The sequence below is a fragment of the Triturus cristatus genome, chromosome 1_1 (assembly GCF_964204655.1).
Source record: "Triturus cristatus chromosome 1_1, aTriCri1.1, whole genome shotgun sequence".
In the NCBI taxonomy this organism is placed as follows: Eukaryota; Metazoa; Chordata; class Amphibia; order Caudata; family Salamandridae; genus Triturus; species Triturus cristatus.
In genome coordinates this window covers 548471475-548484252 of record NC_140579.1, presented here as the reverse complement: position 1 = coordinate 548484252, position 12778 = coordinate 548471475, and the positions used below count along the sequence as shown (strand labels likewise).

At 44.4% G+C, this 12778-nt stretch overlaps 1 protein-coding gene and 1 long non-coding RNA gene across 3 annotated transcripts in view; one reads left to right on the top strand and one right to left on the bottom strand.

The window, feature by feature from the left end:
- LOC146870586 (copine-8-like) overlaps positions 1–12778 on the top strand; it is a 1950277-nt gene that overhangs the window by 673885 nt on the left and 1263614 nt on the right. The window contains exon 5 of the mRNA XM_085643269.1: positions 5025–5128. Within this exon, the coding sequence (XP_085499395.1) occupies positions 5025–5128 (104 nt within the window). The remainder of the gene's footprint in view (positions 1–5024; positions 5129–12778) is intronic.
- The window catches only part of LOC146870589 (uncharacterized), a 449760-nt gene that overhangs the window by 226840 nt on the left and 210142 nt on the right, over positions 1–12778 (bottom strand). The window lies entirely within an intron of this gene.

Below are 12778 nucleotides of genomic sequence, written 5' to 3'. Positions count from 1 at the left end.
ACATGTCCAAACTGTTTTTTCAGACCACCACCATGTGTATTCTCGGTGACTGCCTACACTCCAGCAAGGGCAACCAGCCTTAGTGATGCTGAATGTATTTGCATTACAGACTGAAACCTGAAAACCCCACTCGCTTGTAAATACTGTGCATGACTATACATGGCAAGCACATGGGTGTGTGCTAAGACTCTGCTTCTTCCCCCAAAAATTCGCTCCCCCTTTCCATCTAATGCAACTGTGAAATCACCAGAGCAATACGCAATAAATCTCTGCCTATAATTCCTCTCTGCACACAGAGTCATGTTTTCACATTAGTCCCAAAACGAAATTTCTTTGCCAATTTGAAAGCACACTTACTGCTCTTTTTTTTTTCGGGGCAAGTGAAAATCACTTTTACAGACTGACACATTATGAAACCACCATGTGTAACTACAACAAAAACAATTTCCATTTCTATTATTCTTTTCTTAAGTTACCACATACATCCCCTCTAAAACTGTAAACTCACCTTTAAAATTAGTTAGTTGTGAAAGAAATGTGACACTCAAACAGCAGATTATCAGAGCCAGGATCTCTGTTGTGTTCACCTCTCTCCTCTCAGCAGAACCAGATAATGGCAAACTTTCCCTCTATTTTTCCACACATATACTTGTAAGTTTCAAATCTCAGTGCTTCCCCCTTTTTTTCAAATGAAATCACACATTTCTATTGGTTGAAAACCAACCCTTTTCCAAAAGTACCCTTCCCCCAACTTGACTTCTGCCTAGTACCCTTCCCCCAACTTGACTTCTGCCTGCTACCATAGCAACAGCTCATGGAACACTGCTGTGTTGAGTTAGGTCAGAAGTTCGCCAAACAATGTTTCAATTCCACAGAGCAAGAGTGCTTGACTTTTCAAACCTAACAGCAAATCCATAGTACTGTTCTTTGGTTACACATTTTTTTTTACCAATACAAAACATGCTTCTATTAATTTACACATACAGCCTAGTTTTTATTCTAGAATGGTATGAAACAGCCAATCAGTTCTTTTTGTTTTGAAAAAAATATGTATGCCTCCATTTCCAAACTGTCTTTCTTTTCATATTGCCATTCTACTGAAAGACACCTCCTGAGTGCATCCAGTTCTCCTTTGAAGATGTTCACAGTGTGGATTGTAGGGCACAGCTATGTCTTCTGGAGTGAAAAGTTTGCAGAGAAAACAGGTATGGTGAGAGACCTTGCTTTGCCAAATGTAGACATTAAATGGATTGGTCAGAGAGGGTTAAAGTGGCACCAATTGATGCCATTGGTGAAATCCTTCATTCAAATCCAACACCCTGACCTCATAATAGTGCACTGTGGTGGCAATGACCTAGGCACTTTGACTGGGGTAGGTCTGGAAATGCTTATGAAGGACACCTTTGCACAACTGTTTACACTTTTCCCTAAAACTGCCTTTGTGTTTTCCAACATATGCCAAAGGCAAAAATGGAACTGGTCCAATCATTTCTGTCCACAGATTGACAAAGCAAGAAAGCACGTCAACAAATCTGTTTCTGCTTTCCTCCGTGACTATGGTATGGGTGCCATTTTCCACAACAACTTGCGTTATGACATGCAAGACATTTATAGAGGAGATGGTGTGCACTTCAATGATGAAGGGAACAGAGTCTTCCTCTTGAACCTTAGACTCTGCATCGGTACTTACTTGTAGGTACCACTTAAAAAATGACTTCATAAACACAACAGCTCTTTTTAGAGCTCCCTAATATCTAAACTCTTAAATCTGCTTTTCATTTATGTATTTTTTTTTTTTTTTACCGTACGCTTACCGTAAGCTTACCGTACGCGTACCCCGTGATTTTTTTAAAAATCAATAAATGTTTTTTTTGTACTTTTCTGTCCTTCTTTGACCCCCTTACAAATGTTTGGGGGTCTGTAACTCTCCTCATTGCCCCCTTTCCTTGTTTTCACTCTTTTTTTTCAGAGTGAAATACACAAAATGGCGGCCGCCGCTTCCTGGTTTGGACCGATTCGAATGTTTACTAAGATCTAAGAGCCAATCAGAATCGCGCTCGCGCACGCCACCGTACGCTTACCGTAAGCGTACGGTAAGCGTACCGTAAGCGGGCTCAGATATATATATTGATTTAAAGGCTATTTTCTCAGAATCTACTGAACAGATTTACACCAAACCTACAAAAGGCACTTCCTTGACCTAGGGACTACCTCTCTGCCAAATTTTGAGTAATTCTGTTCAGCCGTTCGGGCTGTAGCTCGTTCTAAAGGTCCTATGGAAAAATGCATGGGAAAAACGCGTTTTGGGACCCCCCTTTTATCTCAGCCCCCGCTTGACGGATCCCCCCGAGACTTTCAGGGTAGGAGCGGAGCGTAGCGCCCCACCTATTTTGAGAAATTCGCGAGGATTCGTCAACCGGCGCCAAAGTTATTCAAAATAGAATGTTGAGGTTTTCCTATGGAAACGTGGTCCTAACTATAACTACCTACTGGCGACCGCCAGTAGGTAATATATATATATATATATATATTTCAACGCACCCGTTCACTTTTTGAAACAGGCACAAATACGCTTAGGTTCGAGTCCAGATGGCTTTTACTGTGGCTTAAGGTGATGCGTTTCGACCGTCTCTGCGGTATAATAAATATATATGTATTTAGCAACATCTATGCGTGACATACTAGTCAGAAGTTAGCCCGGTGCTCAATTGGTTGTCACCTAAAACTGTTGTTTTTAATGCAGTTCTTGTAGAGCTTGCAAGTTTGCGGTTAATACAACCAACTACACAACTGCATTCAGTGACAAGATCATCAGGATCAAGGGGCACTACACATGCAGGACAGATCATGCAGGGTACAATTTGAAGCGTCCCTGCGGTTTAAGATACGTGGGGAGCACAAAACTTCAAGTATATAACAGAATTTCCAACATCTAAAAGCCATCATCAACTCTGACCCTAGTTACTCGGTGGCTAGGCATTTCAAACTAGTACACCAAAATAACATCAAGGAGCCAAAATATTTTGTTATTGGAGCGATCCCTACATTGAGTTGGGGAGGCAACAGAGAAAGCTACTAAGGCAACTGGAATCTGATTTTGTAGTTGAGCTCGACACTAAGATGCCGAATAGATTAAACACAAGTGAAGATCTTCACAACTTTTTGTAATGATCAAACATCATGTTACAGCTGGCACAATGCAAGTTGATAAAGTAATAGTATAACTCCCACACATCCCTGAGTATCATTTTAATATGTTAGAATAATGATCTCCCCACTGCAATCAGGGCCTTTTTCCAACGGGGATCAGTATTAGTATTTCTTTTATGATGGTCCTCCCAATGAAATTGAGTTCCTTCCGATTCAACATTAAGCACTAGCACTTTAATGTATGACAAAGTAATTGACAGTATTTTTGAAAATATTGCTGTTATATGCATATGTGCACTATGAAATTTGTCTTTTATAGCTGATTGTGGCTACACTCGATATTGCACTTTTTTTTGCACTAATTTGCACCTTGCACTTTTACTGCAGTGTCTTTTGACATAGCATTGTATGCATTCAACACTTTTTGGCATTACACTAAGCACTTCTTGTTCAGGTCGAACAGTGATCTTAGAAACCTACAGCCACGTAGTTCATATGCTTTTAGAATCTGATTTTAACATGACTATTTAAACTTCTCGTATTCTCATTCAGTGCAATTATGGTGTATGACCTGTGCCAGCCAGCATTGACCATTAGGTAATGTGTTTCAATTCGGCTCTGATGTAGCTAACGTGGCATTGTCCATTATATATATTTTGTTGACTGACCCAATGAAAAGCAAGTTTTAAACGTTCTTATGCTGTAATGATTTATAGCGATGTTTATGTCATGGGGATTGCATGAGCATTATTTTCTAACGCTAATGTTACAGTTTGAACTACTTCTTTGTGGTAATGAGTCTGTTTTCCATTTTGATCATTGTGTGTACGTGCATGTTTGTGTTCATGGTGGTATATAAAGGGAGATTATCACAGGTTCATCATGTGATCTAGACCGCACGTCAGCGGTCAAAACGCGTCAAGGACGTAAGGCGGGTGCCTTTTGTACTGACTCATTGGAGTATGATACCTGAATAAAAGGTAAAGGTTGGATAACAACTTACCTGCATTGGGAGGTCTGTTCCTGCTATGTGGAAGCGGTAATCTGCTTTTTGCCAGGAGAGAGAGATGGTTTCACTTACCTAATATATTAATATATACTTACAATTTTGTTGTAAAGGCATGCATGGTAATGGTGGCGTGGTAAAGACTTGCATGGTAAAGGCAATGTGTGGCAAATGTATTCAGTGGTAAAGGATGCTATCAAAAACAGTGCTATGTGAATGATGTGTTGTAAAGGCTGTTTCCCTACTATGAGTGATGGTGCTGTTTCCTCTACAGGGTGCAAATCCACACACAAAGAATTTCCCTTCTGTGACAGTGACTATAATGGCACGTGTACTTTTTGAGACCAAATATATTTGTGCTTTTAGCCACTTTCTTTTTTTTTTTTTGACTGACGAGGGTCCTTCACCTTCTCTAACAATAAAGTTTTTGGAAAAAAGTTACAAAATAAAACGGGCATAGACAAAACAAAAAGACTAGCAGCCAACACCAAATCAATAGTTGTTTTCAAAGCTTGTTTTCATCTAGTGCAGAACCCCCATAATGTGCTATGCTAATGACAGTTGGTACCCTCGCTGGGGAATAGAGACAGATGTACTCCCTCCAAAAGTTAACGTCAGCATTCCAGGTAGGGTGATTGTCTACTTGTCCACACGTTCTCAGACCAGTCCATGTGTCTGATCGCTTCTCCCATATCTCGTATGCTAATGCTGGAACTCAGCTTTACACACCCTCATGCCCTCTTTCATTGCAGGTCTAAATCTCCTCTCTCCTTTTACGTTTATTTTTGACTCTTTGTTCCTAGATTCTTAGACCTGTGCGGACCATGTCTGACTTTCTCATACCGCTGGTTTCTTTTTAAATCCCCAGGATGTTGCAACCATGCAGTTCTGTGCCAACAAGCTGGACAAGAAAGATTTCTTTGGGAAGTCGGATCCTTTCATGGTGTTCTACAGAAGCAATGAAGACGGAACGTAAGTAGGTTAACTTCAGAAAGTCCTGGAGCCCTCTATGATACGTGGAGAAAGGGGCAAGCAAAAAGACTAGAGATCTTATAAAGAGATGAAGGGAGAAATAGAAAGACAAACGTTTTATAGAAAGAGGGAATGTGGATCAGGCGGAGAAAGGCAGTGCAAAGGGAGAGGAGAGCAGTATTACTGAATATAAGAAAGAGATGCCAATTGAACAGGGCAGTGAACTAACTATGATGGAGAGACAATGAACAGGGATAGAACTGAAATGGAAGCTGGGCTGAGAAGAACTGTAGAGGAGAAGATGGGCAGGCATACGTGAAAGAAGGAAAAAACATAAGTGACACTATGAAAAGTGACAAAAGAAGCAAGGGAGCAACATGGGACAGAGAACTTAGGGGTGAGATGGAAGATATTTTGTTAATATGACAATAAAGGAGCCAAGGCTAGAAGAACTTATGAAGAAGTGGCAGATAGAGAAACAAAGTTGAAGCGATAAAAAGTGTGGTTAATGGGGTTACAGGAAAAAGACTTGGAAAAAGCGAAAGATATACACACCAAAAGAACCTAAGAAATTACGTGGACAAGAACCAATCAGCTGAACACAGGAAAATATTTTTTTTAATTCCTCCTTCACATCAAGATGAAAATAGTACTAGACAGTAATTTATGCCTTGCCCAGCTGCCTGGACTCATCACTCAGTGCCAAGTAATTGTCAAGAGAAGCCACTTTCAAAGTGTGTTGTGTACCTAAGAATAAAATAAATGGGCACCTATAATATCTATCCCAGACCCAAAAGAAACACCTTCAATATTGTTAATCTCAGAGTCATAGCTTCAGTATAAACGAACCGAAATGGTGCTCCCATTAGATATAACCCATATTCACTAAGTGTCACTAGCAAAATAGGCAAACACTTTTCAACCATGCAATAAGCACAGCCAACTGTTTCCCACCCTCCAAAAACACACCAGCTATAGTGCGTTGACCTCCACATAATCACTCCGTGCCTGCTAAGATGTAGGTCTGAGACACATAGCAGTTGATGCTTTAGCCGGCATGCCGGGCAGGACCTGACAGCAGATACAATGTACTAGCGTGACATGAACTACATAGCAGGGAAACACAAATTATGGAAAATGCAGTAGTGCAATAGTATCCTTAGTGCATTACGGAAGTAAACTTGACCCTATAACGACTTTTTCAATATTGGATCTGTTTTACTGGTACCTGTCAATCAAACAATTAGCATGCGGTAGCTCTGAGTAGAGGTGCCGTCAAAGTATAGATAGTATAGATATTCTAAAGCAGCAAGTCAGCACTGTATACAGGCACCCTGTGCCAAGGAGGCATGGGTAAGAACATAAACAAGCATTGGCATAGCCAATAGGTCTCGCCTTTGGGACCTTATAAGTATTTAGTTATGCAGCACAATATCTTTGGTGCAACAACATCCACTGTTGCATGGCTAAACACTTATAAGGTCCCAAAGGCGAGACCTATTGGCTATGCCAATGCTTGTTTTTTATTTTTTTAAAGGACAAGCAGTGCTATCAGGCTCCGGCTGCCACTTAGAGGTAGAGAGAGAGAGAGGTGTGTAGAGAGAGAGAGAGGTGTGTAGAGAGAGAGAGAGAGAGAGAGAGAGAGGTGTGTAGGGAGAGGTGTGTAGGGAGAGGTGTGTAGGGAGAGGTGTGTAGGGAGAGGTGTAGAGAGAGAGGTGTAGAGAGGTAGAGAGAGAGAGGTAGAGAGAGAGGTAGAGAGAGGTAGGGGCATATCATCAACGCCCCGTGATAAACTTATCGCCGCTTTAGCGTCCGTTTTCGGGCGAAAAGCGGTGATAATTTTATCGCCCTATCAGCAAAGACACGCTAGCGTGTGTTTCAACGCCTTTGCGCCTGTTTCCTCAACGCCCAGCTTTGCATCGCTAATGAGATGCAAAGTGGGCGTTCCTCCCCAAAAGAACGTGAGAAATGTCGCTAACAGACATTTCTCCTAACAGCAAGCTGCTCGCTAACCTACATAGCGATAAGAAAAGTAGCACTAACCGCGGTTATCTCTACTTTCCTTATGCCTGCTTTCAGACTGACTTAGCCATTATATCCAATGGAAGGTGGATATAATGGCTAAGTCTGCCCTGCCCTATCATCAAGCTATCGCCAAACGTTGTGCGATTATCACTGGATTTCCAGCGATAATGGCACATTTAGCAGCTTGTGCTTGGAATTTTATCTCTTTGGAGATAAGCGTCGCTGATAGCGCGCTATCTAGGTGATAAAATCCAGTGATAGCCGGCGATAATTATCCTTGCGCTAAGCGCGCTTAGCGATAATTATCTCCGGCCCTTGCTGATATGCCCCGTAGAGAGAGAGAGGTAGAGAGAGAGGTCGAGGTGGGAGGTGGAGACGTGGAGAGGTGGAGACGTGGAGAGGTGGAGAGGTGGAGAGAGGTGGAGAGAGGTGGAGAGAGGTGGAGAGAGGTGGAGAGAGGTGGAGAGGTAGGTAGAGGTGGAGAGGTAGAGGTGGAGAGGTAGAGAGAGAGGTAGAGGGAGAGAGACAGAGAGGTAGAGGAAGAGAGACAGAGAGGTAGAGAGACAGAGAGGTAGAGTGAGGGAGAGGTAGAGTGAGTGAGCGGGAGAGTGAGGGAGAGGTAGAGTGAGGGAGAGTGAGGGAGAGGGAGAGTGAGTGAGGGAGAGTGAGGGAGAGGTAGAGTGAGGGAGAGGTAGAGTGAGGGAGAGGTAGAGTGAGGGAGAGGGAGAGTGAGGGAGAGGTAGAGTGAGGGAGAGGTAGAGTGAGGGAGAGGTAGAGTGAGGGAGAGTGAGGGAGAGGTAGAGTGAGGGAGAGTGAGGGAGAGAGGTAGAGAGAGGGAGGGTGGAGGAAGAGAGGTAGAGAGAGAGGTAGAGAGAGGGAGGCTGGAGGAAGAGAGGTAGAGAGAGAGGTAGAGAGAGAGAGGGTGGAGGAAGGGAGAGAGAGAGAGAGGGTGGAGGAAGAGAGAGAGAGGGTGGAGGAAGCACGTGTGTGTACGAGTCCAGGAAATGGCATAGGGTCTCACCCAGAGGTAGGAAGTACGCAAAAATTAAGGGTGCCAGGGATGAGCCACCCAGGTAGTTGCTCAGAGGATCCACTAAGGGATAGTGAATTCTACAAGTAAAGAAGCCCCATGTGAGAATCACTGCATGTAGAAATCGCTTCACAATAAGTAGGTCCACTAATGATTGAGGAAGTGAAATCAATATGCGTTAATTATGGGCCATAAAGAAGGAAGAATTAAAATTCACCATATCAAGCTAAATGCACGTAAATATGGGCCACCGTGAAGGCTCACTGTAAGTAGCGCAACAACATTCTATTAGCCCTTAACAGGACCCAGTTGGCGTAATGGTCAGAGCTGCCTACTTCGAAGCTGCTGAACCGGATTCCAGTCTCGGTGTCGCCTCAACAACCTGTGATTCTGGGCAAAACAATTAATCTCCCAATTAACGAATGTGTCCTTAACAGCACCGGTGTTGATGATCAAGTGCTTGTGCTGTGCACCGGAGACCACCGGCTCAAACTAAGCACTGGCTATTAGGTGGACCCATCCTGTGTGTCCCACTAAGTTTTTTTTTTTTTTTGTTTTCCTAAGAGCACATTGTCTGCTGTAACTTTGGGCCATAGTTAATAGAAAAAGTGGAATGACATGCCCCATAATGCATCGCACTACTTGCTAAAAAACCAGCATGGGGTAACGGTTCATAGACAGAATGGAGATACTTTGTCTCTATGCAGTTTTAACAGAGGGTTCATGTTGTACGCAGGGTTGGCCACTCGCCAAAGGAGGGGCTGTCACGGGGAGCATGACTGTCATGGGCAAAGAGAGAGTGGGGCAAACGCCTCCTTCTTATCCCTCCTCATAAGAAAGCAAGAGGCCCAAGGGCAACGTAAGAGCGGAGAGAGACCCCTGCAGGACACAGAGGGTACGACAGGCAGCGGTTGCGCTGTAGGGTTTCAGAGACACTGGGAGGGAGGGCAGCAGCCATTGCAGAAGCAGATCACAGGCAGACCAGAGACAGCCCGGACAACAGCCATCGCAGAAGAGATGGAGGGCCAGGATCACAAGGGGTTCAGAGCGGCAGTGAGAGCGCAATGGACGCAAGTAGGTCAACCCATCAGCAATTTTGGAAGAACGGGTTTGGGTTACAACGCGAGACAGCTGGAGGGTAGCTGCTTCAAAGGAAATAGAACTCCAGGTGGGGCTTAAAAGGATAGCAAATGAGACGCCGTGAACCCAGACATCAAGAGACATCTGGCCAGAAGGAAAGAGGTACCCTGGCTACAGATGTACGGTAATAGCGAATGATTACGAAAGAGACACCCTCGGAGGAAGATGAGGATACCCAGGAAAGAAGAGAGGCAACAGAACCCTTTCGGAATAGACTGTTCTGATACTGGTAAACAAAGAAGAGAGAGAGAGACGGGGCAGCAGAAGAAGAGACAGAAGGAGGAAAGACGGAGAGCATATATATACCCGAAAGGAGCGAGACAGCCAGGGATGCAGAAACGATAAAAAAGACAACAGCACCGGAGAGGCAAACGACCACTACAGAGAGACGGCCAGGGACGAGACAGAGGCTTATGACACATCACAAGGAGAGAGTCAGCCAGGGCATCAGTTGTTAGTGGAGACACTACTCGAGTCCTGACACCAGGAGATTACACTGCGAAACGAGGAGAGACGCTCTTGAAAAGGGCACAGCAGAGGAGAGCATCGGGAAAACGCCGAACGACACCCCCGGTGAGACTTACTGACGTAGAGACATGTGGGTGCTCTGACACACTCTGTACTTAGAGACATCCCAGGACGCTGATAGGACCTTACATTGAGAGACAACCTGGGGCTGTGATGTAAGCTGACGCTGATGCTGAGAGGCATAATTGCACTCTGGCAGAAACAGACCAACTCTGACCTCAGAGTTCTCACTGAAGAAGTAAACAAGTGGGAGGGGTTGGGGGAGTGCACGCGCGCACACACAGGAGAGAACTCTTGCAGCTGGGTGGGCTTGAGCCTTGAGGCTTGAAGAAGTAAACAAGTGGGAGGGGTGAGGGGAGTGCACGCGTGCGCGTGCTAAGCAGCCGCTGTTTGCTCTTTATGTCGAGAGAGGAAAGCCAGATGGTGCCTCTGCTCGTAACTGTGCGCATAACCGCACGCTCTAGGCCACACAAAAAGCTGTGCTCGGCTTTTTAAATCCCACTCACTAAATGTCTCGCCAGAGCAGCGCATGCGCTGGCGCAGGTGAGACCTAAAAAAGGGGCGCAGGGTTCCAGATTGCAAGCTAAACCCGTTAAACAGGTCTTCCCTTTATGCGGGGCGCTATCAAGGTTTCTGTTTTTGTACAGTGCCAGCGCAGAAGGAATATGTGCCCTTCTTTTTGGCATCCTAAACACTTACATTAACTCAAATATATCCTGGTTAATGCACGTTTTGTTGACAGCAGAGTAATGAAACACAGGGCAGTAATTGCCCATTTTGTTTCCGAGCTCTATTGTCAGAAATACCATGCACTAACTCGGAGATACTTCGAGATAATATATGCGTTGAAGAAGCTCAAAGAAGTACACAGACCCCCTACTGCGCCGGGATAGTGCAGACGGGCATCATGATGCGGCCTCAGGAAGTGTCTCATAAAATAGAGCCTGCCTCCTGATAATGTACATGGTACTCTATGTGTTAAGGAGACTGTGTTTTCACATTAGCAGTACTGTATTGCTCAAGTTTAGTTCATTGTAAAAAAAGACAGTGGCACTCACGAGAGAAACCACAAATAACAGAATTATATCGCCTGGTCAAACCTGCTAATGTTTATCAGGAAAAAATACCTGATAAGTACCGGCATATGCAGGTTTTGGTGCAGCAAGCATCCAAATCTGCATGCTAACCCCCCCAAAACGTGAAATTAGGTAGTTATTGTAATTGTTGATTACCAAACACCATGGTTTTTAATGAGGGCCAAAGAGAGGCCGTCATACTGTCACTGAAAGGTTAACAGTCTTTCTTCCAAGCTGACACAGTTACAAGCAAGTCTTTTTTTGTGTAGGCCCTAGCCGATGAACATTCTGAAATCTCACTCAACCAGCCTCTGTATAATCAGAAACCACACTGAGGTAGCCTATGAATACTCAGAAACCACACTGAGGCAGCCTACGAATAATCAGAAAATACCATGAGGCAGCCTACGAATACTCAAAAACCACACTGAGGCAGCCTACGAATAATCAGAAAATACCATGAGGCAGCCTACGAATACTCAAAAACCACACTGAGGTAGCCTACGACTGCTCAGAAACCACACTGAAGTAGCCTACGAATACTCAGAAATCACACTGAGGCAGCTCACGAATACTCGAAAACCACACAGAGGTAGCTCACGAATACTCGAAAACCACACTGAGGTAGCTCACGAATACTCGAAAAACACACTGAGGTAGCCAACAACAACTCAGAAACCACACTGAAGTAGGCTACAAATACTCAAAAATCGAGCTGAGGCAGCCCACGAATACTCGGAAACCACACTGAGGCAGCCTGCGACTGCTCAGAAACCACACTGAAGTAGCCTACGAATACTCAGAACTCACACTGAGGCAGCTCACGAATACTCAGAAACCACACTGAAGCAGCCTACGAATACTCAGAAACCACACTGAGGCAGCCTACGAATAATCAGAGCACACGCTAAGGCCCCCTACGAATACTCGAAAACCACACTGAGGCAGCCTACGAATACTCTGAAACCACACTGAGACAGACTATGAATACTCGGAAACCACACTGAGGCTGTCTATGAATGCTTAGAAACCACATTGAGGTAGCCTACGATTAATCAGAAACCACGCTGAGGCATCCTTAGAAAACTGAGAAACGACACCGAGGCAACCTACGAATACTGAGAAACTGCACTTAGGCAGACTATGAATACACGGAAACCACACTGAGGCAGTCTACGAATGCTCAGAAACCACACTGAGGTAGACTATGAATAATCAGAAACCACACTGAGGCAGAACATTGAATACTCAGACACCACACAGAGGCAGCTCACTCATACTGAGAAACCACACTAAGGCAGTGTACTCCTACTCAGAAACAACACTGAGGCAGTATACTCATACTCAGAAACCACACCGAGGCAGCCTGTGAATAAACAGGTCTCGCACTGTTCCAACCTCTGAATAAAGAGATCACAAAGAAGCAAGCAGATCCCACACATGCCAGTCTGTGAATAATCACAAACCACACTATGCATCCCATGAATAAGCAGCAATCACTCTATGGCAGCCTCCAAATAATCAGAAACCACACTGTGCTGGCCTCTGAATATACAAATCCTCACCGAAAGCCTGAATAAGCATGCAAGCTGCCAAATAGGCAAATCTAACACTGTGCCACTCTGAATATCCAATCCCACTTAGTGACAACTTCTGAATAAGCAGATCCCACACTGTAATCATCTTTCAATATTAATCCCTAAACTGTGCCAATTTCCGAATAGCAGATACCACAGTGTTTCCTCCAAATAAGCAGACCCTACACTTTGACAGATTCCACATACACAGCTCCCACACAGTACTGGTTAAACACACTGTACCTTTATCATTATCCTAATACTCACACCTCGT